The following is a 25588-nucleotide window of genomic DNA, read 5'->3' on the forward strand; positions in this document are numbered from 1 at the left end:
ATAATCCACCTGGATGCACAAAGTAGTTGTGATGATATGTTCGGTTTTACTAACACATGTTAAAGTTGCAAAATTGTGCTTAGGCATTAAACTGGAAGTCCATGCTAAAACTAAAATCCCTGCATCTATAGACACCCACGATCTAACACTATACCTTCTCTGAAGCCAATCCGATCTCCAGTGGCAGAAGCTCTGCAGAGGATACAGACGACAACGGCTATGAAATGAATGGGAAGTGACATCACCCATAGAGTTACAATGGGGCTTCCGTTGTCGGCTGTGTCCTCTGCACCCGCCTACAGAGCGAAGCCACATCTGACAGCTCGGTGCGGGATCGGGTCGGATCAACTTCAGAAAAGGTATGTATACTGATTTCTTCTTTACAGAGCTAGATAGGTTAGATCGTGGATGTCTATAGATGCAGGGATTTTAGTTTTAGCATGGACTTCCACTTTAAGATCTGTTTTACCATTAGGCACAAAGTGGATCTGCGGCTGGACAGTGCACAGAGTGGCAAATGTACATCTTCGCCAGCACACCATGGATCAGCAAAAAGTTTTTCATTAAAAACCTTCTTGGACAACTTTTTGCTGATCCATGGTGTGCTGGCGAAGATGTACGTTTGTCTGATGCTTCCAGGACCCAACTGGTAATCGTTGCAGCACCCACTATTTATGTGCCATTTTACCAGGGACGTGTGCTATAGGAATATTGAATAGAGTGCACAGAGTGGTACTATTGTTTAGGGCACTATTCCCCCAGAGATGAATGTCTGGAATGCAGACTGCTTGCACCCCAGGGTTCTATCAAGAAGTTCCCCCCATTGAATAGTGCCCAGTATGTATTGCGCATGCGCCGTACGGAACAGCACAACAGCTGATTTGCCGATCAGCTGGGCTGACGTAACCAGGGCGCATGCGCATATCGTAGGAGGTATCTCTCGATGGGAGATACCATTTCATGGGCACAATTTAAACCTATACAAACAGTGGGGGAGAACGTAGTTCTCAGATTGTGCATTGATGCTGCTGGAGGGCGGCTAGTGGCTGTGTTGAAGAGTTGGTTTTGTCCGTGATTGCAACCCAACCTTTCACACAGGCAAAACCGGACGTTCAACGCAGACAACACCAGACCATCAGCACACTGTAAAGCCACCCCGCAACAGCGAGGCACAATGTCAGAACTACGGTCTCCCCCCGCTGTTTGTATAGGTTTCAATTGTGGCCGTGAAATGGTATCTCCCATCAAAAGATGCCTCCTACGATATGCGCTTGCGCCCTTGTCACATCACTCCAGCTGATCGTCAAAATCGGCTGAAGTGCGGCTCCGCCCTGCGCACATGTGGCCACTATTCGATGGGGGGCACTTCTCAACAGAACACCGGCCATTCATCCCTGGGCACATAGTGTCCTAAATAAGAGTACTGCTTAGTGCTATCCAGTAGCAGCTTTCTGCCCCTCATAGAGTTTTACAGGCTGCTGGCGGGGGGGGGGCGGGAATGGTGGTGCACCTGTGCCTTCTGCCAACACCAAACACTCAGTGTACATAAGGCCTAATAGTACAGCCTTTCCTCTCAGTATTGGGCTATTTTATCTACCATCCCTGCCTGGGAGCCCCTGGAAAGTCAGGCACTTCTGGCAGCCATTAACTACAACTCCTTCTAATCTCAGCTCCCTTCTCCACTCTATATCAGTGTGCAAGGCAGCAGGTGGGTCACATGACTCCCTGCTCTAGGGCACTCCTCGAGGGGCGGAACCAATGGGCTGCGGCTCAGGTGGGATGGTTTTCCATGTGACACCCGCGCCTAGTAACCGGTGCCGCGTTGCTAAGGAGAGAAGAAGAAGACGGCGGAGGATGGGCGAGCCCGGGGGGCACCGTGTGCTGTGCGGGGTAACACTATTCATCCTGCCACCAATGGCGGCACCGTCCTTTTGTTATTGCTGGCTGTGTGCCGCCGTTATCATTCTATTGTTCGGCATTGTACTCCATGTAATCACCCCGGAGGGCTGTGTTATTATCGGAGGTGCTGATCTATACACGTGTGTGTGGATGACAGGGAGGTGATACTGATAATAATACAATGACATGTCCATTCATTTCCCTCTCATCCATATTATATAACATGGGTGACAGTTCATGGATGGGAAAGCCAGCGATTGCCAAGGCAGTGCGATCGTTTGCGATTTTCTGTTCGGTTTTTCATCAGATCGCCTTCTGTTCTCTAAATCAGGGGAATGAGCGCCTCTCTGTGCAAATAGCGATCAGGGAAAAAAAATCACTGTTTGCTCTTTTGATTAATGGAGTTGTCGCCTGTAATTGGTCACATGATCGTGGGACTGAATAAAACTCAAGGCGGTTCAATGCCAAGCGATCCGTCAGTTACCTGTGTAGCTCCAGCCTGAAGTATAGGCTTGCATCTAAACTGCCACGACTCTGAAAAGCGATCCCTTTTCAGATCACTTTTCAGGGGTGTTTGACAGGCGGTGAAGAGGCGATCTATCACCTCCTCACTGCTTGTTTTAACCCTGTACATGCTGAACCAACGCACCGTGTTGCATGCGGTTGTGGGAGCGCTTGCAGTGTGTCTTTATTTGCTGAAATGGGTCGCGCTCAGTGGGATTACTGATCGTTGAACACAACAAGAGTGATCGTTTTTGCTGAAGGCAGGGGATCCGCTACCTATGCAGCTTTTGGGGGGGGGGGCACTAAAAACGTGGCTCAGTCGCATTTTTTTTTATTGCTCCCCCCTTAATTGCACATCTAAATAAGCCCTTAGGGTGGCCATACACATTGTACAATCACAGTCTCATCTAAATTTACTAAAACAAAATAATAAGAGGAAAAAAACAAAACAATCCATTCATTTTCTTTTTTTTTCAAAATACTTTATTTTTAAAGATTGCACATGGATTTTACAGAAACAACATATCACATATGTCCAGTGAAATAATGTGTCATACAATTAGCAGACCAACACTGAACTGGAGTCAAAAAGAACATATGAAATGGCAACCCGAGGAACCAGGCAATAGCGGGTCCCTGAACACAATTTGCACAGTAAATACCGTCAATAAGGGGAAAAAAAAGATGGGGGTGAAGGAAGAATAGGAACTAGATAAGGGGGAGGGGAGGAACAAAAGGGGGACCATCTCACATAGCCCAAAGAAAAAGCATTCATTTTCTATCCAGTCCTTAAGCTGCCCATACATTATACAATTTTCTTTTTCAATTTCCTTTAGATTTACCTTCAACCATGTAGTGCAAGGGCCTGCCTGATTGCATACAGAGTGTAAGTGTTTAGGTTTGACCTCATATTATACAGTGAGCAAAAAAAGTATTTGATCCCCTGCTGATTTTGTACATTTTCCCACTGACAAAGAAATGATCAGTCTACAAAGGGGTCCTATGCATTAAGATGAAAAAACACCTGGCAGTGACCGGCCAGCCAGCCCCCCCGTTTTACTTACCTAACCCCTCGAACTTGACCCACGGAGACGCGCTGTCTCTCTGCCTGGGAGTTCTCAGCTCTTGAATAGATTGATAGCAGCGCAGCCATTGGCTCCCACTGCCGTCAATCAAATCCAATGACGTGAGCGCCGGGGGGCGGGGCCAAGTCCTGCATTCGGCCTCTTTGAAAACCGAATGCTGGACTCGGGAGCGCGCCTGCAAGGTAACCCCTTTGGGGAAGCACTTCTCCAAGGGGGTTATCAGATGTGGGGAGGAGCCACTGGGGGACCCCCAGAAGAGCAGGATCGGGGCCACTCTGTAAAACGAGCTGCACAGTGGAGATAAGTATGATATGTTTGTTATTTTTTTTAAATAACCTTTACAATCAATTTATTGGTCGGTTTATTTTAACAGTGAGAGACAGAATAACAAAAATATCCAGAAAAACGCATTTCAAAAAAGTTATTAATTGATTTGCAGTTTAATGAGTGAAATAAGTGATTGACCCCTTCGCAAAACTTTTTTTTTTTTTTTTTTTGCACACATCTCAGGAGGGATTTTATCCCACTTCTCTTTGCAGATCTTCTCTGAGTCTTTAAGGTTTTGAGGCTGTTTGGTAACTTGAACTGTCAGCTCCCTCCACATATTTTCTATGGGATTAAAGGGGTTGTAAACTCTTGTGACACTGACCGGCCCCCCAGCCCCCCCGTTTTCAAATCCAATGACACGTGCGCCCGGGGGGCGGGGCAGAGTCCTGCATTCTGTGTGAATGTACACAGATGCAGGACTCGGGAGCGCGCCCGCATGGGTGTCCACCTTAGGAGAGCCTTCTCTAAAGTGGACACTCGATGCGGGGAGGAGTTACCAGCGACGCCGGGGGATCTGATTTAGAAATATTTACATCTTATTGGATATCCTGAATTTTGTTTTCCCAATTATTGGTCTTTTTTACTTGTCAAATTTACAATAAGCAACATATAATGATATATATTATCTGACATATAATTACATATCATACTCTTTAAAGCGGAGTTCCACCCGTAAAATCAACTTTACATAGTATTCTCCTTGAGCAACAACATTTGGAAATCTTTTATTTATTTTTACTCACTCAGTAACCACTGTTGCTATGGGGTCCCTTCTATTCTGCCACTTCCGGTCCGCGGCGATTGACGTGATATCTCTCCGCGCCTGTGCTCCTGGGAGATGTGTGTCATCTTTCCCAGGAGTCAGTGGGCAGCGCCGAAGGCTAGCATCGCGTTGTTTGAAACCGGAAGTGAAGCCACGAAACCATAACAGGGCGGGCATTTCCTCCTTCGCCGACCGTTGTTATGGCAACAAGATAATAATCCTTTCCCTGCGCCCTGTGTAAACGGCGCACGCGCGAGAACGGGAGGTGCATGCTGGGTATCCAGCATCACCATATCCAGGAAGAGAATACTAGTGGGCTTCACATGCCCATACTAGAGATGGAAGCGCTCTACAGAGCAGAAATAAAGAGTAGGTACTATAAAGAAAACTGGAATTGAGCGGCGATTTCATTAATAACATGGATTAATAGTGTTTAAATAGTGCATTTGCAGTGCAGAAAAATGCAGCTTGCTGTACTTTATTTCACTGCACTGCAATAGTGTGAACTATGCCCATAGGATAACCTGGATTTCGGACTGTCTGTGCAGTTGGAGTGCAATCAAAAATGCAACCCGCTGTATCTGGTGTGAATGGGCCCCTAATATATCACTTCCCTCTGCCTGAGTGACAGTACATAATTATTATCACGCCATCCAGAGCTCTTCCCCTCCCTATATGAAGGTTAATGGGCTAACCAGCTTTCTAGTGGTGTCATGTCAATCAGGCTGACGTCGCTGAGTGCTGATCCTAATGGGATTTGTTCGGCTGTCTCCCATAGCTACATAATGCCGGCCATCGGAAATGGTGAGCAAATACAACCTTCTCAACCTTCTTTTTTTTTCTTGCCTCCATTCTGCGTCTAGCTCAAACCCCGTTTAATCAGATTTGATTACATAGATCTTTCCGGGATCCTGTAAATGCATTAAATGGGTTTATTTATATACACTGTAATCTTCTAAGACTCTAAAGTGGATTGGAAAGCATCCGTTCCCAATGAGTCGCGGTGTTTATTTCAGGCCATCTTACATCCCTGAAATGTCCCTTCTTATAGACGATGTATACTTTCTGTACATTGATCTGTTCTTCTAAAAGTGTTCTGTATTTTCTATTCCAAGTGTGTGAAATACAAATGGTCTGAGTTGATTCATAACAGATACATTCTTCCTTTTCCAGCTGTTCCTTTTATAGACTTGTATGTGATCGGTTGCTGTAGTAGTTTAACCTGGATGGTTTTTATTTTAGATCCTTTGATACACAAGAGTGTAGGTCAGTTTGCTAGCATGATATTGTTTACTTTACCCTGAAGTATATGGCACCCACATTTGAGGTTACAAATATGTTTCTAAAGAATTGAACCTCTGCCTCCGTAACTTGCCTGACTTGTGCCTGAATGTAAAAACTGGCAATACACAGGCTGATTATGACATTTAACCCTTTCACACCTAAGCCTATTTCTGACATTTGTTGCTTACAAGTTAAAATCAGTATTTTTTGCTAGAAAATTACTTAGAACCCCCAAACATATTTTATATATATATATATATATATATATATATATATATATATATATATATATAGTGTGTATATATTATATTTTTGGGGATACTAAGTAATTTTCTAGCAGAGACCCTAGAGAATATAATGGTGATCATTGCAATATTTTATGTCACATGGTATTTGCGCAGCGGTCTTTCAAACAAATTTCTTTGGGAAAAATTCACTCTCGTGAATTGAGAATAAACTAAACAGTAAAGTTAGCCCAATTTTTTTCTATAATGTGAAAGATTATGTTAATCCGAGTAAATATATACCTAACATGCTTTGAAATTGCGCACACTCGTGGAATGGGGACAAACTACGGTACCAAAAAATCTCTATAGGCGATGCTTTAAAAAAATGTAACGGTTACAAGGTTAGAGTTATGCCGCATACACACGAGCGGAATGTCCTTCAGAAAAAGTCCGATGGGAGCTTTTCATCTTATATTCCGATTGTGTGTATGCCCCATCTGACTTTTTCCGTCGAAAATTCAGATGGACTTAGATAGAGAAAATGTTTTAAATTTTTCCGACGGAACTAATTCCTATCAGGAAAACCGCTCGTCTGTATGCTGCGCCGACGTACCAAAAACAACGCATGCTCTGAAGCAAGTACGAAACGGAAGCTATTGGCTACTGGCTATTAAACTTCTTTTTTCTAGTCCCGTTGTACGTCACCGCGTTCTGGACGGTCGGACTTTGGTGTGACCGTGTGTATGCAAGACCGCTTGAGCGGAATGCCGTCTGAACTCCGTCGGAAAAACCTTTAGAGTTTATTCCGACGGCAAAACCGGTCTTGTGTACAGGGCATTACAGAGGAGGTATTTTACTAGAATTATTGCTCTCACTCTGATGATCGTGGCGATACACATGTGTGATTTGAACACCGATTATATTTACGGGTGCGATTTACGTATGCCTTTTCTTTGTTGCACGGGGACGGGGGGCGCTTTACTTTTTTTTTTTTTAATTGTCCCTTTAAAAAAAAAAATTTGATCACTTTTATTGCTGTCACAAGGGATGTAAACATCCCTTGTGACAGTAATAGGTGGTGACAGGTACTCTTTATGGAGGGATCGGGGGTCTAAAAGACCCCAAATCCCTCCTTTGCATTTAAAAGTATTCAGATCGCCAAAATTGGCGATTCTGAATACTGTAATTTTTTTTTTAAATCAGTGCCAATAAGAATGGATAGATTAAGGGCAGGGTATCAAGGGTATACCTGGAGGGAGCCCACCCCTCCTTGAAGGCACAGGGATGCACATGATGCCCAGCAAGAGCACAATGGCAGTGAAGGCATCCAGTGCGCCCCTGCAATTCAATCAACTGGAAAAAAAAAATGGCAACCACCCCAACCTATAACCAGCCTTTGAAGCAAGGCGCACATGGAAGGGCAATGCACATCTCAAACAAACAAAAGATTTTCCAGCACACACAGCATGCAAAACAACCAAATTGGCCCTGTCTAACAGTTTGCGGTAAAAATAGAGGGTTTTGTTTGCACACATTTGCAAATAGATGTGTAAGCCGCAGTGCCCATATCAAGGTACCACTTGAATTGGGTGCAGGGACTGCCTTTTGTTTTTGTTTGTGATGTGCGTTCCCCTTCTATGTGCACCTTGCTGCCAAGGCCATTTATAGTTTGGGGTGGTTGCCACTTTTTTGTACAGTTGGTCAGAATAGTACCAAAAGTGTAGCGCTTAAATGTGAAGCAAAATACAACAATGAATGTGGAACAAATGGGAAATAGACCCCAATAATTACTGATAAGAAAACAAAAATAAAAATGCCAAAATACAAATACAAATGAACCCAGTGACTGGTGATAAGTGTCCAAAAAGAAGTCCAAGTGAACAAAGTATGGAAAAATTGATTAATGAAAAATGGAACAGTATTTCATATAAAAGGATCCAAAAACTTCATGTAGAAATCATAACAGTGAACACAATGTGAACTTGAAGTGGAAAGTGCCACCACCAAACCTAGGGAGGCTTACCAGGGCGTTTGGACACACAAGAACGTATGTTCTGTGGGTCAAACAGGCTTGTGTTGTATGCACAACCAATGGAACTGGACACTGGGATCCTCAAAGGGCTCCAACAGGAACTCACAGCTGTCCTCAAGATAGGTGGTAGTGTTCATATTTCTCATAGAGTTGGTAACCAGGTGATCGTGGATATAGTAAAAATATAGAATCGCGCTAAATATGAACACTAATTATGCACACATACATATACTTGATAATATGGCAATGTGTCCATATATGAATATCACATCTAATGTGAGCAGATATTGGAAAATGTCATAGCACCAAAATTGAATAAACAATAATTAATACATTCAAAAATTAAATTATGTGAAGGTGCCATCATGTAAAGACCAATTTTCGAACGATAAATCGCTCAAGGAAATAAATTAATCAGTTTCTCGTTTGTTTTTAGCTTCTGGGTCACATATGCGCAGTACCAACAGTTCAGTTTTTACCAGGCGAGAAAGGCATTAAACTTTTAATTTATCGTCCATTTACCTTTCAATTTATTGTCTGTTTCTCAGAAGTTTTCCAAACTTTTCATTCGATTTTTAAATGTCAAAACCGATTTTCGATTTGTGCCCATTGGGTGGACGAAAAACAAACAAACTGCCCAAATTACAGGTTTTCGAACAATTTTTCATCCAGTGCAGGGATTTGCAATTAGCGGACTTCCAGCTGTTGCAGAACTACAACTCCCATGAGGCATAGCAAGACTCTGACAGCCACAAGCATGACACCCAGAGACATGATGGGATTTGTAGTTTTGCAACAGCTGGAGGCCCGCTAATTGCATATCCTTGATCTAGTGTATGGGCATCATTAGTCTTTTTTTTTTTTGTTCAGCCCAACAGTGTATGGCCAGCTTTAGCATGCAGTGCTATTAAGTGAAAGGTGTCATGCCACCAATCACATCTCTAGTTATATTTGCTAATAGAATCCCAACTGACAATGACAATTTTTTTTTAAAGACAAAATATAAATGGGGAGATTTACTAAAGCCGATGCACACAGAATCTGGTGCAGCTGTGAATAGTAACCAATCAGCTTCTAACTTCAGCTTATTATTTGACAATAAGCCCCCGTTCACATCCGTCCAATTTGACATGTCAAATCGCATGCCAAATTGGAGCCTATTGCCGCCAATGGCACCGTCCAAATTGGTGCGAAGCCGACTTTGCGGCACCACACCAATTTGCAAAAGTAGTTCCTGCACTACTTTTGGCGACTTTGGGGAGCGATTTCAATAGACATCTGTGCAGGAACCCGCACAAATGTCTTTCAAATCGCCCCCCGAAGTCGCAATGAAATGCGGGTTTGAAATTGTGCGAGTTCAACTGCGCCTCCAATGTGTACAAGGTCTAAAACCTAGAAGCTGATTAGTTACTATGCACAGCTGCACCTGATTCTGTGTGCACCAGTTTTAGTAAATGTCCCCCAAAGTGATAATGTAAAATGACAGGAAAAAGGATGGCAATAGTATTGTGCTGCAATTATAATATAATGAATTCCTATATTTATGGGAATATGAATATTTATATGGACTCTAGAGAACTTTAATTTGTCTGTAGCAGAATTCTGATCTGATATTTCTTTGCTGACAGGTCTCTGCACAGAATTCCTGATGTCTGGTACATTAGAGGTCCTATTGTCCTGTGTGTTCCATCTCCCCTCCTGGAAATATGGGAAAATTCCAGAGTAAAGTCAAACGTAACAGCTCGAAGTACAGGTACCGTGACCACTCGCCCTATACAATCCAAGCAAAGATCCAAAAAGCTGAAAGGTGCTCAGACCACATCCTCACCTTTTCATGCAGTACAGTTTCAATGCAGGGTGTATTAGTAGCATTTTATATGTATTACTATACATCTCTATGGAAAGTAGATTTTGATGGACGTTCCTAAGATGCAGCAAGCAGGATTTTGTTTTACCAGCAGAAAAACACTAATAAGTGAATATTTTATCAACCACTTTATAAAAAGTTGCCTGTACATTGTCACATTCTTTGTAAATTTTACTTCTATAGCACCAACAATTTACACAGTACTTTACTTTTATTGTACATCCACATCAGTCCTTGTCCTCAAGGAGCTTACAATCTAAGGTTCCTAGCTCACATACATACATACACATACTAGGGCCAATTAAGCTACCAGCATGTCTTTGGAGTGTGGGAGGAAACCGGAGCACCCGGAGGAAACCCACACAAACATAGGATGGACATGCAAACTCCAGGCACTTACTGAAACCGACAATATGAAGTATAGGATAAGATTTCAATATACAATCATTTCAGGCTACTTTTTACACTTTACTGGCTATTCTTAGCCACTTGTAAAGCAGGCTGTATACGGCACCTGCGACTCCTGGTGCAAGAAAGGGCCAGGAAATTTACGCTAGGTATAAAAAATGCCTCCAAACATTTATGTGCATGAACCCTAATACAGCCACCACATGTAAGGACCGGTAAGCTGCAGTATATTAAGTTTTCGTTTTTGGCCTTTAAGCCTAGGTTCACATTGGAGCAATTTGGCATGCCATTTAACATGTCAAATCACATGCCAAATCGGCAGCAATAACACCGTCCGAAACGGTGCGATGCCGCATTTGCGGCGCTGCACCTATTCTCAAAAGTATTTTCTGTACTACTTTTGGTGACTTCAGGGTGTGCGATTTCCAGCAGCCCACACAGATGTCTCTGAAATCGCCCCCCCGAAGTCGGGACTGACATGCGGGAATGAAATCGTGCGAGTTCAGCTGAACTTGCACATTTTCATTCCCGCTGTCTGTGTGAACCAGGGCTTAAAAGAAAAGTAGAGTGACATGAACCCCCAAACCTAAAATTGTTCCTTTGGACATGGTAGGTGTCCCCTTTGTAAGATTTTCCCTCGCCTCCTTTTTTGGTGACAGCTGTAAAACTTCATCAGATCGATAACCCAAATACATAAAGAGAGGTCCTAACTCTTTCATACTCTCTCCAAACTAAAACAAAATAAACAAAAAAAATATATAGTGTTTATGCTTTATTGCAGGACTTTCTATTAGGGTGCTTTCATACAGGCTTTCCAATCAGGTCCACCTATCAGTTTTCCAGGAAGACCTGATCGGAAGTTCTATGTAAGTCTATGGTCAGGCATATATAGATGGAAGTGCATCCATTTACATCCTCTTACCTCCTAATCCATCCAGGTACATTTTTTCTGGACCTAAATGTGATAGATCGGAGGTAGCCTTGATATAAACACTCACAAGTCTGTTTTCATCCAGACGCCAATCGATTGAACACAGATGTGGAAAGTGTCAAAATGCAGAAAAAAAACTGAATGGGCATAATTGTCACAAAAGTGCCATCCATCCCAATCTGCTCCGATTCAGCAGATCTGTTCACCGATTCCCTGCTGATCAGACCAGACAGGACCTTATAGTGAAATGATTTATTGGATAATTTGTGACATTTTACATTCAGGGCTGACCACCATGCGGAGGAGTCTCCCCCAGTCCAGCCAATCCCACAGCAAACCCGAGCTCACAATGATGCCGTTACTTACATCTCAGCCCTGAAATCGGACCTGTGTGTATCGGGAGGGAAGGACAAGGTAAGTGCTAATTGTGTGACCTCAGTCCTGTGGATACATTACCTGCACTGTGATATAGGCTACTCTGTAATTAAAGCACAGGGGTTTAGGTTTCTGCTAGATTGCCGGAATGTGTACTACACAGACTGACGCAGGATTTCACACTTCTGCCAAGCTGAACAAATGGAGAGTATGATTACACTGAATGCCAGGCAAATATTAGTCCAACTCCTAGACTCCCCAGTACACATCCACTCACCAATCCTGGAGGCTACCCATCATACAGTATCTCACAAAAGTGAGTACACCCCTCACATTTGTGTAAACATTTTATTCTATCTTTTGATGTGACAACACTGAAGAAATGACACTTTGCTACAATGTAAAGTAGTGAGTGTACAGCTTGTATAACAGTGTAAATTTGATGTCCCCTCAAAATAACTCAACACACAGCCATTAATGTCTAAACCGCTGGCAACAAAAGTGAGTACACCCCTAAGTGAAAATGTCCAAATTGGGCCCAAAGTGTCAATATTTTGTGTGGCCACCATTATTTTCCAGCACTGCCTTATCCCTCTTGGGCATGGAGTTCACCAGAGCTTGCCTCCTCTTCCACTCTTCCATGATGACATCACAGATGTGAATATTAGAGACCTTGCGCTCCTCCACCTTCCATTTGAGGATGCCCCACAGATGCTCAATAGGGTTTAAGTCTGGAGACATGCTTGGTCAGTCCATCACCTTTACCCTCAGCTTCTTTAGCAAGGCAGTGGTCATCTTGGAGGTGTGTTTGGGGTCGTTATGATGGAATACTGCCCTGTGTTTCAATCTCCGAAGGGAGCAGATCATGCTCTGCTTCAGTATGTCACAGTACATGTTGGCATTCATGGTTCCCTCAATGAACTGTAGCTCCCCAGTGCCGGCAGCACTCATGCAGCCCCAGACCATGACACTCCCACCACCATGCTTCACTGTAGGCAAGACACACTTGTCTTTGTACTCCTCACCTGGTTGCTGCCACACACGCTTGACACCATCTGAACCAAATAGGTTCATCTTGGTTTCATCAGACCACAGGACATGGTTCCAGTAATCCATGTCCTTAGTCTGTCTTCAGCAAATTGTTTGCCGGCATTCTGGTGCATCATTTTTAGAAGAGGCTTCCTTGTGGGATGACAGCCATGCAGACCAATTTGATGCAGTGTGTGGCGTATGGTCTGAGCACTGACAGGCTGACCTCCCACCCCTTCAACCTCTGCAGCAATGCTGGCAGCACTCATATTTCTATTTCCCAAAGACAACCGCTGGATATGACGCTGAGCATGAGCACTCAACTTCTTTGGTCGACTATGGCGAGGCCTGTTCTGAGTGTAGCCTGTCTTGTTAAACCACTGTATGGTCTTGGCCACCGTGCTGCAGCTCAGTTTCAGGGTCTTGGCAATCTTCTTATAGCCTAGGCCATCTTTATGTAGAGCAACAATTCTTTTTTTCAGATCCTCAGAGAGTTCTTTGCCAGGAGGTGCCATGTTGAACTTCCAGTGACCAGTATGAGAGAGTGAGAGCGATAATACCAAATTTAACACACCTGCTCCCCATTCACACCTGAGACCTTGTAACACTAACGAGTCACATGACACCGGGGAGGGAAAATGGCTAATTTGGCCCAATTTGGACATTTTCACTTAGGGGTGTACTCACTTTTGTTGCCAGCGGTTTAGACATCAATGGCTGTGTGTTGAGTTATTTTGAGGGGACAGCAAATTTACACTGTTATACAAGCTGTACACTCACTACTTTACATTGTAGCAAAGTGTCATTTCTTCAGTGTTGTCACATGAAAAGATAGAAGAAAATAATTACAAAATTGTAAGGGGTGTACTCACTTTTGCGAGATACTGTATATGTTTTGCCTTTTTGGTTTTCATACTTTTTATTTCCAGATGTTTTCAGGCCAGTCAGATGGCACGTAAGGTTCTCTAATGCTGGCCATACACTATACGAAAATCGGCCAAACTTCGGTCATTTAGACAGTTCATTCCTTTTTCAGCCAGTTAATGAGCACAAAATTGATAATCATTAGGATGTTTTTGAGCCGAAAAAACGACGGACAAGTTTGGAAATTTTCTGCCGAACGAACGATAAATTGAAAGGTTAATGTGTTTCCCGTCCGAACTGTTTGCATTAGGTATATGTAAAAAAAACGAACAAAAAATGCAATCATTTATGTCCGTTGAACGATTTAGCGGTCATTACATGATGGCACTATCGTTTGCGCTCACGGCCGAATGTTCGTTTTTTGAAAATGGGTTCGGACGATTTTTCGTATAGTGTATGGCCAGCATTACTCTTTTGCAAAAAAGGGAGAAAGGCTGGTGCCATGAAAGTTGGCTAAAACATTGTTTTATTAATGCAGGTGAACAACAGTTAAAAAATCCAACGTGTTTCAGCCATCAGGCCTTAATCATGGCAACAAGTGACACAAATCAGCTTAAAGTGGCTCTTCAGTCATTTTTTCAACTTTCTATCTATTAAATCTTCTGCCCTTGTTGTTGTTGTAACTTTGGATAGTAAAACATTTTTGTTCTGCCAGTAAATACCTTATACAGCCCACTTCCTTTTTTTTGTTTGGTAATTAGCTTAGGCTTATGACATCATGTACAGCTCTCTCTCTAACTCTCGCAAGGGAGGGGGGATGAGTCATAGGAGGGCTAATGAGAGCTGCAGGGGGCTGGATAAAGGCGGAAATAACAGGAGACTGCAAAGATCCATGTGTATTTAACCACAGAGAAGAAATGAGCAGGTAAGCAGAGGTGTGAGTGTGTCTATCTGTATACATGTATGTGTAGATAGATATATATGTATATATATATATATATATATATATATACACACATACATATGTGTGTGCGTGTGTGTCTGTATGTGTGTGTCTGTGTCAATCCAGGAAGTGAACAGTCAGCAGCTTCAGCTGCCCACAGTTAAAATGGTTGCAGCCAGACTCAGTGGAGGGAGATTTCTGCAGCATATTTGGCAAGTACAGAATCACAGTATATATAAAATAATATGCAAAGTGGTTGGAGGGAAGCTTCAGAATGGCAAAAATGTTTTTATTACAAATCATGTGAGCAGTCTGAAGTTCCTCTTTAAATAGTGTAGACTAAATCACATGGTCATCCCCAAGAGTCACATGACCCCCCCCCCCCCCCCCAAAAAAAAGGGTGGCGGCAAATATCAAAACATACAAAACATATAAAAAAGAGCACTATTAGGCTTAAAGTGGTGTTCCGGCCGAAAATATACTTTTTTAAATAAAAATACCCCTATATTACACAAGCTTAATGTATTCTAGTAAAGTTAGTCTGTAAACTAAGGTCTGTTTTGTTAGTTTATAGCAGTAGTTTATTTTATAAACTTACAGCAGGCTGTGGCCATCTTAAGTGTGGGCATCTGAAGCCAGACTGTATTTCTTCCTGGATCTCATCCTTGCAGATCTCGCACATGCTCAGTGCAGCACAAGCAGTGTAATAGGTTTCAGGTCAGGTTTCCATAGCAAGGGCAGTGTCAGAGGAAGTTGCTGCCCCTTCCCAGAAGGCATTGCAAACAGGAAATGATGCAATGGGCCACGGCCAGGGAGGAGGAAGTGAAAAATGAATACAGCAGATATACAGTAGGTGCTGAGAATTTTTTTTTTTTAAATATCCAATTCGTTTACAGTGCACAGTTTAGTGAGGGATGCTGAAGAGTTGTAAAAGTGGGTGGAACTCCACTTAAATGTACATGGGACGTTTTACAACCTCTCCTGAACTATTTAACTTGACAGATAGTAACCGACGTTTAAAAATGTCCGTTTTGCCGCATTTACATGCCACGTTTAGAAGCGTTTTCTTTTTTGTTTGTTTTTTTCAAATAGTCAAAAACTTAAAACGCCTGAAATAAAAACGCGCCTAAATGTGAGTTACCGTGTTTACAAGCTGTTTACAAGCAGGCGTTTGATATGCCTTTGAACATCCGTCCTGAACGCATTTTTTTGCTTTCCAGAAAATGCTTATAAAGTACTGTAAACGACCCTGTGTACATGTACTGATAAGATAACATAGAGGAGAGATCAGGGGCAGTTGAAAAAAACACCCAACTGCTCCTTAACATCCGTTTACCAGCAGCAGTGTACATGAGGCCTAAGCATACAATTGCACATAAATGTATAGATAGATATACATAGAGTTAGATGGTCAGGTTGAAAAAAGACACAAGTCTATCTAGTTCAACAAATAAAAGGAAACAAAATCTATAATATCCCTATACCCACAGTTGATCCAGAGGGAGGCAAAAAACCTCAAGAAAGCAGGGGAAAAAACTCCTTCCTGATCCCCTGAGAGGCAATCAGATATTCTCTGGATCATTTTTACCTGTAAGTGTCAGTACCCAGTTCTATTATGTACATTTAAGAAAGAATCCAGGCCTTTTTTAAAGCAATCTACTGAGCTGGACAGAACCACCTCTGGAGGGAGTCTATTCCACATTTTTACAGCTCTTACTGTGAAGAAACCTTTCAGTTAAAATAATCGCATTTTGTTGCTTTGCAGCCTGAAATGAAGACAGACACAGTTTTTGTTTTAGCTGTATTTACTGACTGCAACTTATAACATCCATGTGAAAGATATAACACCAACATGTCAGAAGGGGGTGATTCTTTCCTACACCCACTGTATATATCTCTTACTCTTTGGCTCTTCTCTGGCGGTTTGTGGACCTCAGTGATGCAGAGAGTGGTGTTGACTTGATAATATCAGCATTGCTCTCTGTATCTGTGTCGGGATCCCATAAGGAGGTAGGTCCATGTGCTCTGCAGGCTCAGTATGTCATCGGCCTTCTGGGTTACGCTGGATGTCATTAAACCCTAAAGATTAAAGCTTGGTATACACTTGTGGAATTTCGAGCGAAAATTCTCAGTACATTTAAATGTCGTTCGAGATTTCATTTGCTTTTAACATTCGATTTTGAAATGAATGAACATTACCAAACAAAAACCAAATACACTGTTAGAAAGTCATACATTTGAGAAAAACTTTCCTTCTTGCTCCTTCGAATTTTCTCATCACTGTGGTTGAAAATAAACCCTACTATGATTAGAAATGCAAACAAACAAACATTCTTCCAGCGAAAAAATGTCAAACAAAACTCTACAAGGGTATACCCAGCTCAATAACATCTTGTGGCCAAAAAGAATTACCATTGGGGAACAAAACCAAAGAGAAAGTGAGTATTTAAAGCGGAGTTCCCACAATTTTTTTTTTTTAAAGTCAGCAGCTACAAATACTGCAGCTGCTGACTTTTAAAATATGGACACTTACCTGTCCAGGGCGCCCGCGATGTCGGTACCCGAAGCCGATCTGTCCCTCAGCTCTCGGGTGCTGCCACCGCCATCTTCAGTAAGGGAATCAGGAAGTGAAGCCTTGCAGCTTCACTTCCTGGTTCCCTACTGCGCATGCGCGACTCACGCTGCGCGTTCCCACTGGTCCCTGCTGTCTCCTGGGACCTGTGTGTCTCGCAGAAGACAGCGGGAGGGGACGGGAAGTGGCGTAGATACCCGTGGGTGGCTCGGGTATCTATCACCGAAAGTGGGAGCAAAATACCTGGATTATATAGGTATCTGCTCCCCCCTCCCCCCTGAAAGGTGCCAAATGTGACACTGGAGGGGGGAGGATTCCGAAAAGCGGAAGTTCCATTTTTGGGTGGAACTTCTGCTTTAAACCAGAGCTGCATATTTTAGCTGCTGGTGGACCTTTAAAAGATTTTTTAAAAATCCCAGCACTAAGCTTTATCAAAAAAGAAATTGATTAAATCTGTATTAAATAAATACAACATTACATGCATTTTTACCTACAGCTAGCACAAGTATCCGTTATCTGTCTTCATATCAGCCTCCCGTACACCTGAACAGACAGAGAGAGGAAGGGGCAGCTGCTCCTTGCTCATGTTCACAGTACAAATGTGAACATGACTAAGGAGCAGAAGGATGACCTCATCAGTAGCTAGGGCAGGTCATAGACCAGACAACAAATAATATATTATGGCAATTTATATTATCTGGCAATACTAGTGGCACTAAATGATTTTTATAGCTGTTGGATGTCAGCATATACTGTAGATAAATAATGGTCAACGGCTAAAGTATAGATGGATAACACAAATCTATTGCCCAATAATTTTGAACAAATAATATAGAATGGTGATGCTAGTCATCCCTTGTCTCATCTCAGGCTGTTGTTGTGTCCAACTGGAGAAGTGGAACGGCTCTGAAAAGATTTGTGGGGCATGATCGAGAGGTTTCCAAGGTAATATATATAGGTGCTGTCATGTTTTTGTGTAAATATCAAGTGTACACATTACCAGGCCTCCATGTAAATGGATAACATCTGCCATCTTTTTATAGATTACATGTGTGTTTGGGTCAAACCGGTTCTTCAGCGCCTCACGGGACAAGACGGTTCTCATGTGGGATCTGCATTGCAAGGCCGGCAGTGCTCAGACGTTCCTGGGTCATCATCTAATAGTGACAGGGCTGGCAGTAAGTCCTGGTGAGGTTGCATTCTTTGTCAAATTTATTATCAATAATTATCAATCAATTGTTTTTATGTAGATACTGCCCTTGAGGACTGTCAGTGTTTTCAATTTCCCGGACAGTGCCACCTAACCTACAGTTAGATGTTTAAAGTGGAATTCCAGTCAAAATAGATTAGGCTTATGCCGCGTACAGATGAGCGGACTTTCCGGCGGACTAGGTCCGACGGGATTGGTCCGATAGCTTTTCGGGATAAAAATCCGATGGACCTAGAAATAGAACATGTTTCAAATCTGTCCGACGGACTCAAAGTCCGACGGACTAAAAATGGGAAAACTGTTCGTCTGTGTGCTGGTCCAAGGGACCAAATACGACGCAAGGGAAGCTATTGGCTACTGGCTATTGAACTTCCTTTTTTAGTCCCGTTTACGTCATCACGTTCAAACCGAACGGACTTATGAACGGACTTAGTCCTATCGTGTGTGGCCAATTCTGTTGGTTTGGAAAGTACGTCGGACCTAGTCAAAAAGTCCGCTCGTGTGTACGCGGCATTAGATTGTGGGAGAGAGCAGGTTTAGAGTTAGGTTCTTGGAATTCCACTTTAAACAATTTATCACTCCTCAAAGCACTATTGTATCCAGTCACTTAAATGAAATATATATTTGCTTATAAGGACCCTAAAGTTTTGGCTAAAAATACACTTGAAACCTCTTAATGGTTTGTCATGTCTCCCTAAAACTCCAACTGTGAGATTATTCATAATAGAGAAAGGTATTGGAAACACTCTGAGGCTAGGTTCACACCTTTGTATATATGTTGTTTTATTGTGTTTTTGATGCATGTTTTTTGTGTGCTGTCATTGAAGCATATGGGGCCAACAATGCATGTGGATGCATAAAAAAAAGTACCTGTTCTATTTTTTTCAATGCACGTTACTGCAATGCACAGTGGTGAATAGGCTCAATAGAAAAGAATGGCAATCCTCTTGTGCATTAGGCAACGCACTTTAACTTTCATAGGTATGAACGTGGCCTTATGTTAGTTGAACCTCACAAAACTACAAGGCCTCTAGCACGTGGGAGTTTTTTACTGATCTGAAATTAAATTCATTTCTTTTCTATGGGACATTGCACACAGCTAAGTAAAGATCAGTAATACAGCAGTGAGTACAGAGCAGTAGTGTATGTAGTAGTTTACTCACATACATATATTTACTCGTCTATAAGCATGTTTACACCTGTATAAATGAGTATATTACAATACTGGCAATGAGGAAGAATTTTACTCATCTATATGCTTATACACCTTTACTCGCCTGTACTCAACATTACTCAGGTATTTACACACAGTTTATGGCTCCTTGCACATGGGCTTCACAAGTTCGAGTAAACATCAGTAAATTATGATGCCTGTGTGCAAGGGGCCTAAGATGAGTGGAAACAGAGCAAGGAACTGTATTTGGGAGATTTTACAGCTTCAATGTGCAAGAGATAGAAGAAGAAAAAGAGAAGGAAAGATTCAGAATTAGTAGATGACTCCAAGGAGACTTTTGTCAGTAAAAATTCCCATTAAGAGGCAATTCCTGTTCTTGCTTAGATGTAAAGTGCTGTGCAATTGTAGGCACTGGAAGTAACCAGGCATCTTGGTCTGAAGTTAGCTTGTTGAATAGCAAGGTATTCTTGCAGGTCATGGAAGACTGCTATGTGACAATCAATTGCCCTCGAAGCCGGTTACATATGCCCACTGAAGCCCTCACAGGTGCTTGCCTGGCTGGTCACCACTACACATTGTTACAGATAAAATCCTTTATTGAAGATCTAGCATTACAACGTCAGGAACACTTAAAATCCTTACACATTTCACGCTACACTTTGCTTGGTCATAGATGACTGCTAGCCTAGGACAATGGAAATGCAAGTTTTCATGTACACATGCTAAAGGCACATTGTGCCCTGGATACATTCTGCTTTCGCTGTTCCTGATTTTTACTGATAACATTGAGGATCTCTCATAACTGGAAGATTGCTTTAATGATTTCTTCTTATGATTATATAAAACTTTAATTGTGCCAGTAAAAGTAATGATAAACCTCACAAGTAACATAGCTGTGAGTTGGCAGTCCACCAATAATGGTCCTGGGAGGGTCAATGCTGAGATCTAATGCAAGAAAAGCTATTACTTTTCTGTCTGATAGAATCTCTTCTGTTTGCAGACGGTACCCAGCTACTGACGGGCTCCAGAGACAATACACTGTGTAAATGGGATGTGGAAACTGGCCAGTGCTTGCTCAAGACTGCTGTGTCTAGAAACCTGGTGAGTGGAAGCATGTATTTAGTGATGGTGAGATGTAATTCATCACATTGCTATTTAAAGCTTAAGTCGGATTTGCGTTTGTGTTTTTTCTTCATTATTTATCAGAACTAAAAATATATTTTTTTTTAATTGTTTTCAGTAAAATACATATGAAATGTTCCATAAGTATGTTTTTATTTTCACAATCAGCCAGTAAGTGGAGCTCCTTTTCTTTTGTATGCTGGACTAGCCTTAGTGCTTTGCTGAAAAAATTTACAGAGCTGAGCAGCTCAAGCTGAGAATTCTACATACAACCGAATGAATCGGAGGAGTCCTCTTGCTCTGTAGGTTCTGTGTAGACTTTCAGTCAGAGAGAAAATCTGAAAAAACTTCTTCTGTTTGACTGTTCTCTGTCTATAGAGGACCCATAATGCTCTGTGACACTAGTGCCAGTGGTGCTGTTTGTATAAAATGATTTATTTATATAAATAGAAACAAATGATATATAAAGCACCAGTTTGAAAAGATACATTTTTAAATATATTGCATTGCATGGTTTAAGTCTTTGTGGTTATGTAGAAAAGTTTTTTTTTTTTGTCTGCATGTGGCTCTTATACTCCTTTCTTACATCACTTCCTTAGTTTAAAATATAAATTAGGTAGACCCCAGCCTTTTCTTTAGATTATTAATGTGCTGTCCTGTACTTGGTAATGAAGCAAGGATGGTTTGATGCATACTAAAGCTGGGTACACACAGTTTGAAATGCAGCTTGTTTGCCAGGGGCAGGCCACATTTCGATCAGTGTGTAGCCCTTCCTGTTAGAAGCTGATTGTTAGATCGGCTTCTGTCAAATGGGACTGCCGGAAAATCTTCTTCAAACAGCAGCTTCCAGACAATTGGCTGCAGCCCTGATAAGTGTATTCTGACAATGGAGAGTCCCCACTGCCAGTATACATTGTCCCAGCGAAGAGGATCTTGCATCTGCCTCACTTGTGTGGATGCAGGAATCTGTTACTTTTTATTTGTTCAGCCTGCACTAACTGTGTATACCTAGCTTTAGATGTGACAGGCCCATCAGTCATTTCCCATCTCCATCACCACGAGTTAAACCAATCCCTAAAAACCAGACTGCTTTACAGTGGCCTTATGTAAGGGGGTCAAGCTTAAAGTGTTACCAAACCCAGTTAGAAATGTTTTGCCTATTCACATACTGATATGAAACTGTTGAACTTCCCACGAAAAATGTAGTGGATTTCTGTTAAAACCTCTGGATTGTTAAAATGATGTGTACTCGACAGTATCTCTTTTCAATAAAAACGTAATTGATTTAAAAAAAAAAAACAGCAATATGAAAATAGTTCATCTGGCCCAACCCCCACCCACAGTGCCCACAGCTTATAAATCTTCATTTTACATTAAAATATTGCCACTATATATCTTTTTGGCTGATCTGTATACCACGGTCAGTGATAAATTGCACAGTTTCTTCAGCGCTGAGAGTTCAGGTAGGAGGAGATTTCCACTGCAGCCTGTATACACGCCCACATGTGTGATGTCAATATCATGTGACCTGGCTAGCACTGATTAACAAGTAAATGTTCTCTCCAGCATAAAAGACACAACTGAGCATGTGCAGGTTGGTTACTTCCTGTGTGTTAGCTGGCCTTCCCAAGGTACTTAATGCAAGAAGGGAAGGATCTGTGCATACGGGATAAAACAGCCGTTTTACACAATGCAGAGGATTAACCCCTTAAGTTTCACAGTGAGTATAACAAGCATGCTATGCTGCATATACAGACTGATTTCACTGTTGTGGGTTTAGTAACACTTTAAAGCTTAATAGTCCCTTGACAGTGGTTAAAAACAAACAAGTAACTGCAATACTTTCCTCTCTGGTACTGTCCCCTGCTGTAATACATTTTCGCCTCTAGACGTGTCAATGTTGGTATCATTCAACGCAGAAGACAAACTGTGAGATCAGGGTGTCATGGACCCACCCCTGATGGGATGTCATCACAGCGCCCTGCACTCACAGTGTAATGATGCAGAATAAACTGATCAGCAGCTGCACCCACTCATCTACAACATTTTTATAACATGTCCTTTCTACAGAAGTCGGTTAAACAATTGTCTATTACTGAGCTGGGATGGTCTGACACTGACTGACATTTGTCTGGTCCCTTCTAAACCAGTTAAATTTCAATCAGTGTATGGTTAGCTTTAAAAGGCAAATGTAAAAAAAATACAGCATAGGCAGAAATTTAGAAGGGGGCAAAGATAAAGAACACTAAACATTTATGTTAATGAAACTACTGTAAATATGTAAGTTTTATAAGAAAATCCTGTAACCCTCTGAACAGCAGGACTGTACAAGGGAGAACCAGCCAGAGTGACTTGGCATCTGTGGTAAAAAGTTCACTTTAGTGATGACAAAACTCTCCATATAATATGTGCTTTCCATTCTGCAGGTAACACACCTTTGCTGGGTACCCAGAGAGTCCTGTGTTGTTCAGACCTCAGAGGATAAAAGTGTCCGGTCAGTAACATGTCATATCATTGCTCATTGTTGTACAACTATACTAGTAGTGATTTGATATCCAAGTTTTTTGTTTTTTTCATATGTCCTCTTACAGCCAGAAATGAGTACATTAGTGCTGACATCCCATAATGTATATACAGTAATTATTTTCTAGTCTATTAAATATGGGAGAAGCCCATAAATGGTGTTTTATAGGCCATTTGTAACCTTGAAAGACCATAAAAGTCAGGAAGTGCCACAATATGTTTGCCATAAATATCCCATCTACTAATCTAGTTTTAAACAAAGTGATGGCATTAGAAGCAGAGTTGTATTCTTTTTCTTCACACAAAAATAACATTTCACTAATAAATGGGATCTCTTTTGGCTGAGTAACCTACTGGCTTTCTCTCTCTATTGTTCTATGTCCTGCACATTGCAGCTGAAATGTCCCCCCCACCATAATTTATGGTTCTGTTCCCCCTAATTCTGTAGTTTTTTTGTGGTCTAGCCCACCTTGGGGTTGTTCCCTCTTTTGCTTTTTACATTTTTACTAATAGAAAAAAATTGGGCTGGAAAATCAGTTGCAGCAATCCTAAAATTTCACTACTGGAGTTTTAGAAAAACATGCAAAAGGGTTAAGCCTAAAACTTGATAGACCCTTGGCAGTGGCTAAAACAAACAAGTAGCTTTGGTTGTAATATTTTCCTCTCTGGTACATTCCCCTGCAGTAATACATTTTCACCACTAGATGTCTTCAGTCTTGGTACCATTCAACCCAGAAGACAAACTGTGAGATCAGGGCGTTGTGGACCCACCCCCGATGGCATGTCATCACAGCGCCCTGCACTCACAGTGTAATGATGCAGAATACACTGATTTGCTTTTTGCATTCTCACTAATAGAAAAAATTGGGATGGAAAATCAGTTGCAGAAAATCTCACCACTAGAGTCTTAAATAGACATGACAAACCAGGTGGTTTAAAGTATTTCTTTACTAAAAAAATACTTTTGTTTTGGAAATAGCAGTTCTATGTTGCTGAATGCTGAGACAAGGTGGGGGCGGAAACGAGAGCAGCTGCAGGAGAGGTGCGAGGACCACATGAAATGGCCTGGTGGGCCGGATTCGGCCTGCCGGCATTGTGTTTGGCATATGTGGGCTAAAGCATATATATCATATTTCAGGCTAGCCCTCTTGATTGTGCCCTGAGACCCCCTTCCCCTACTTTCCAACTTCCTATACAAATGTCTACTTCCTAACTACGCACCTCACCATCCCAGATCCCTCAACAGTCTTAAAGAGGAAGTAAAACCATCAATTTAACAGTTTAAAAAAAAACAGTTACATTTCCAGCAAGTGCCGGGAATGTAACTGTCACATTGGTTGTGCTCTCAACCAAACTGTCAAACCATCCAATGGTTGACATCATAACTGATCACATGTGCAGCATCATGGCAGTTGCAGATTAAACAGAGGCCAAGATGACAGCCTCCTGGGCTGAAAACGATAGGAGGAAACTCACACTTTAAGCTGGCCATACACTGTTCAAATGTTGTCCACTTTCTGCCGGCTCAGCCAAAATTCGAGCAGTTTACGACCCTGCCAGCACCTCCGCAAAAGCTGATTGTTCAGTCGACTTTAGTTGAAGGAGCCTGTGAGAAAGATGTTGGCCAAACAGTGCCTACATCCAATTAGATGCCGGTTGCCAGAATAGAATACCCCAGCAGAGGGGATTTGTCCATTCTGCTGTTAGTGTGGATAAAGGAATCGGATTTCTTTTGTTCAGCCCACAGGCCAAATGTAGAAATCTATACGTAGCTCCTGTTTTGATTGCTTAATGCTTTATTATTCCACTTTCAGTGTAACATTGGCTTATGTAAGCATGTTGATTTATTTTTTTAACTTCCACTTTGTATTGTTCAGCTTGTTGAACCTAATCTTGACATTTAATACCACTTTTTTAACAAAATCTATACATATATATGGCAAGCTTTAGTCCTTTATCCCAGTGACCTTTTTTTAAATACTGTCAGTATAACTGCTTGGAATCTGCATATGTACCATCTTCCCACAATTCCCTGCATAGCAGATATCAGACTGAGAGTGGAAGGTTCTGTCAATCAGCCAATCAGAATTTAAAAAAGAATTACAAATCTCCTGGCAGATAAAACTGTTTACATGAATGTTTTTAGCCATCTATCCATATGTTTGGCTGGGATTTGACTTTCATGTTTGCAGGTTTGAGTAACTGAAATAACGTGCAGCTATGAAGATTCTTGGCCATATATACTGTATGTATTTGGTTTGCTCCTTTTTAGCTTTTGACTCATGTCTCCTCTCTTTATTCTGAATAAAAATTACCGTAGGAAATAATCATTATTATGCAGCTAGGTCCTGGGCCTTTTAGCAGCCACTGTAGTTGTAGTTGATCCTAGGTTGCTGTCATATCTTCTTCTGGTTACTAGTCAATGCATTCCTTCTTGCTCTTCTCACTT

The 25588-nt window shown here is 41.8% G+C and overlaps 1 protein-coding gene across 2 annotated transcripts in view; it reads left to right on the forward strand.

Annotated features, from left to right (window-relative positions):
- The first annotated feature begins 1742 nt into the window (after window positions 1-1742).
- The window catches only part of WDR31 (WD repeat domain 31), a 31715-nt gene continuing 7869 nt past the window's right edge, over window positions 1743-25588 (forward strand). Inside the window, exons 1-7 of one of the 2 annotated variants that reach the window (XM_073599837.1) lie at window positions 1743-1890; window positions 9750-9874; window positions 11612-11741; window positions 17981-18055; window positions 18154-18298; window positions 20495-20595; window positions 23043-23110. In XM_073599837.1, coding sequence (XP_073455938.1) covers window positions 9828-9874; window positions 11612-11741; window positions 17981-18055; window positions 18154-18298; window positions 20495-20595; window positions 23043-23110 — 566 coding nt within the window. In that variant the 5' untranslated portion in view covers window positions 1743-1890; window positions 9750-9827. Of the gene's footprint in view, window positions 1891-5264; window positions 5383-9749; window positions 9875-11611; window positions 11742-17980; window positions 18056-18153; window positions 18299-20494; window positions 20596-23042; window positions 23111-25588 lie in introns of those variants that run through there. The other variant, XM_073599838.1, reaches the window with a different exon arrangement.

This window comes from Aquarana catesbeiana, linkage group LG09, assembly GCF_042186555.1.
Source record: "Aquarana catesbeiana isolate 2022-GZ linkage group LG09, ASM4218655v1, whole genome shotgun sequence".
Classification (NCBI taxonomy): Eukaryota; Metazoa; Chordata; class Amphibia; order Anura; family Ranidae; genus Aquarana; species Aquarana catesbeiana.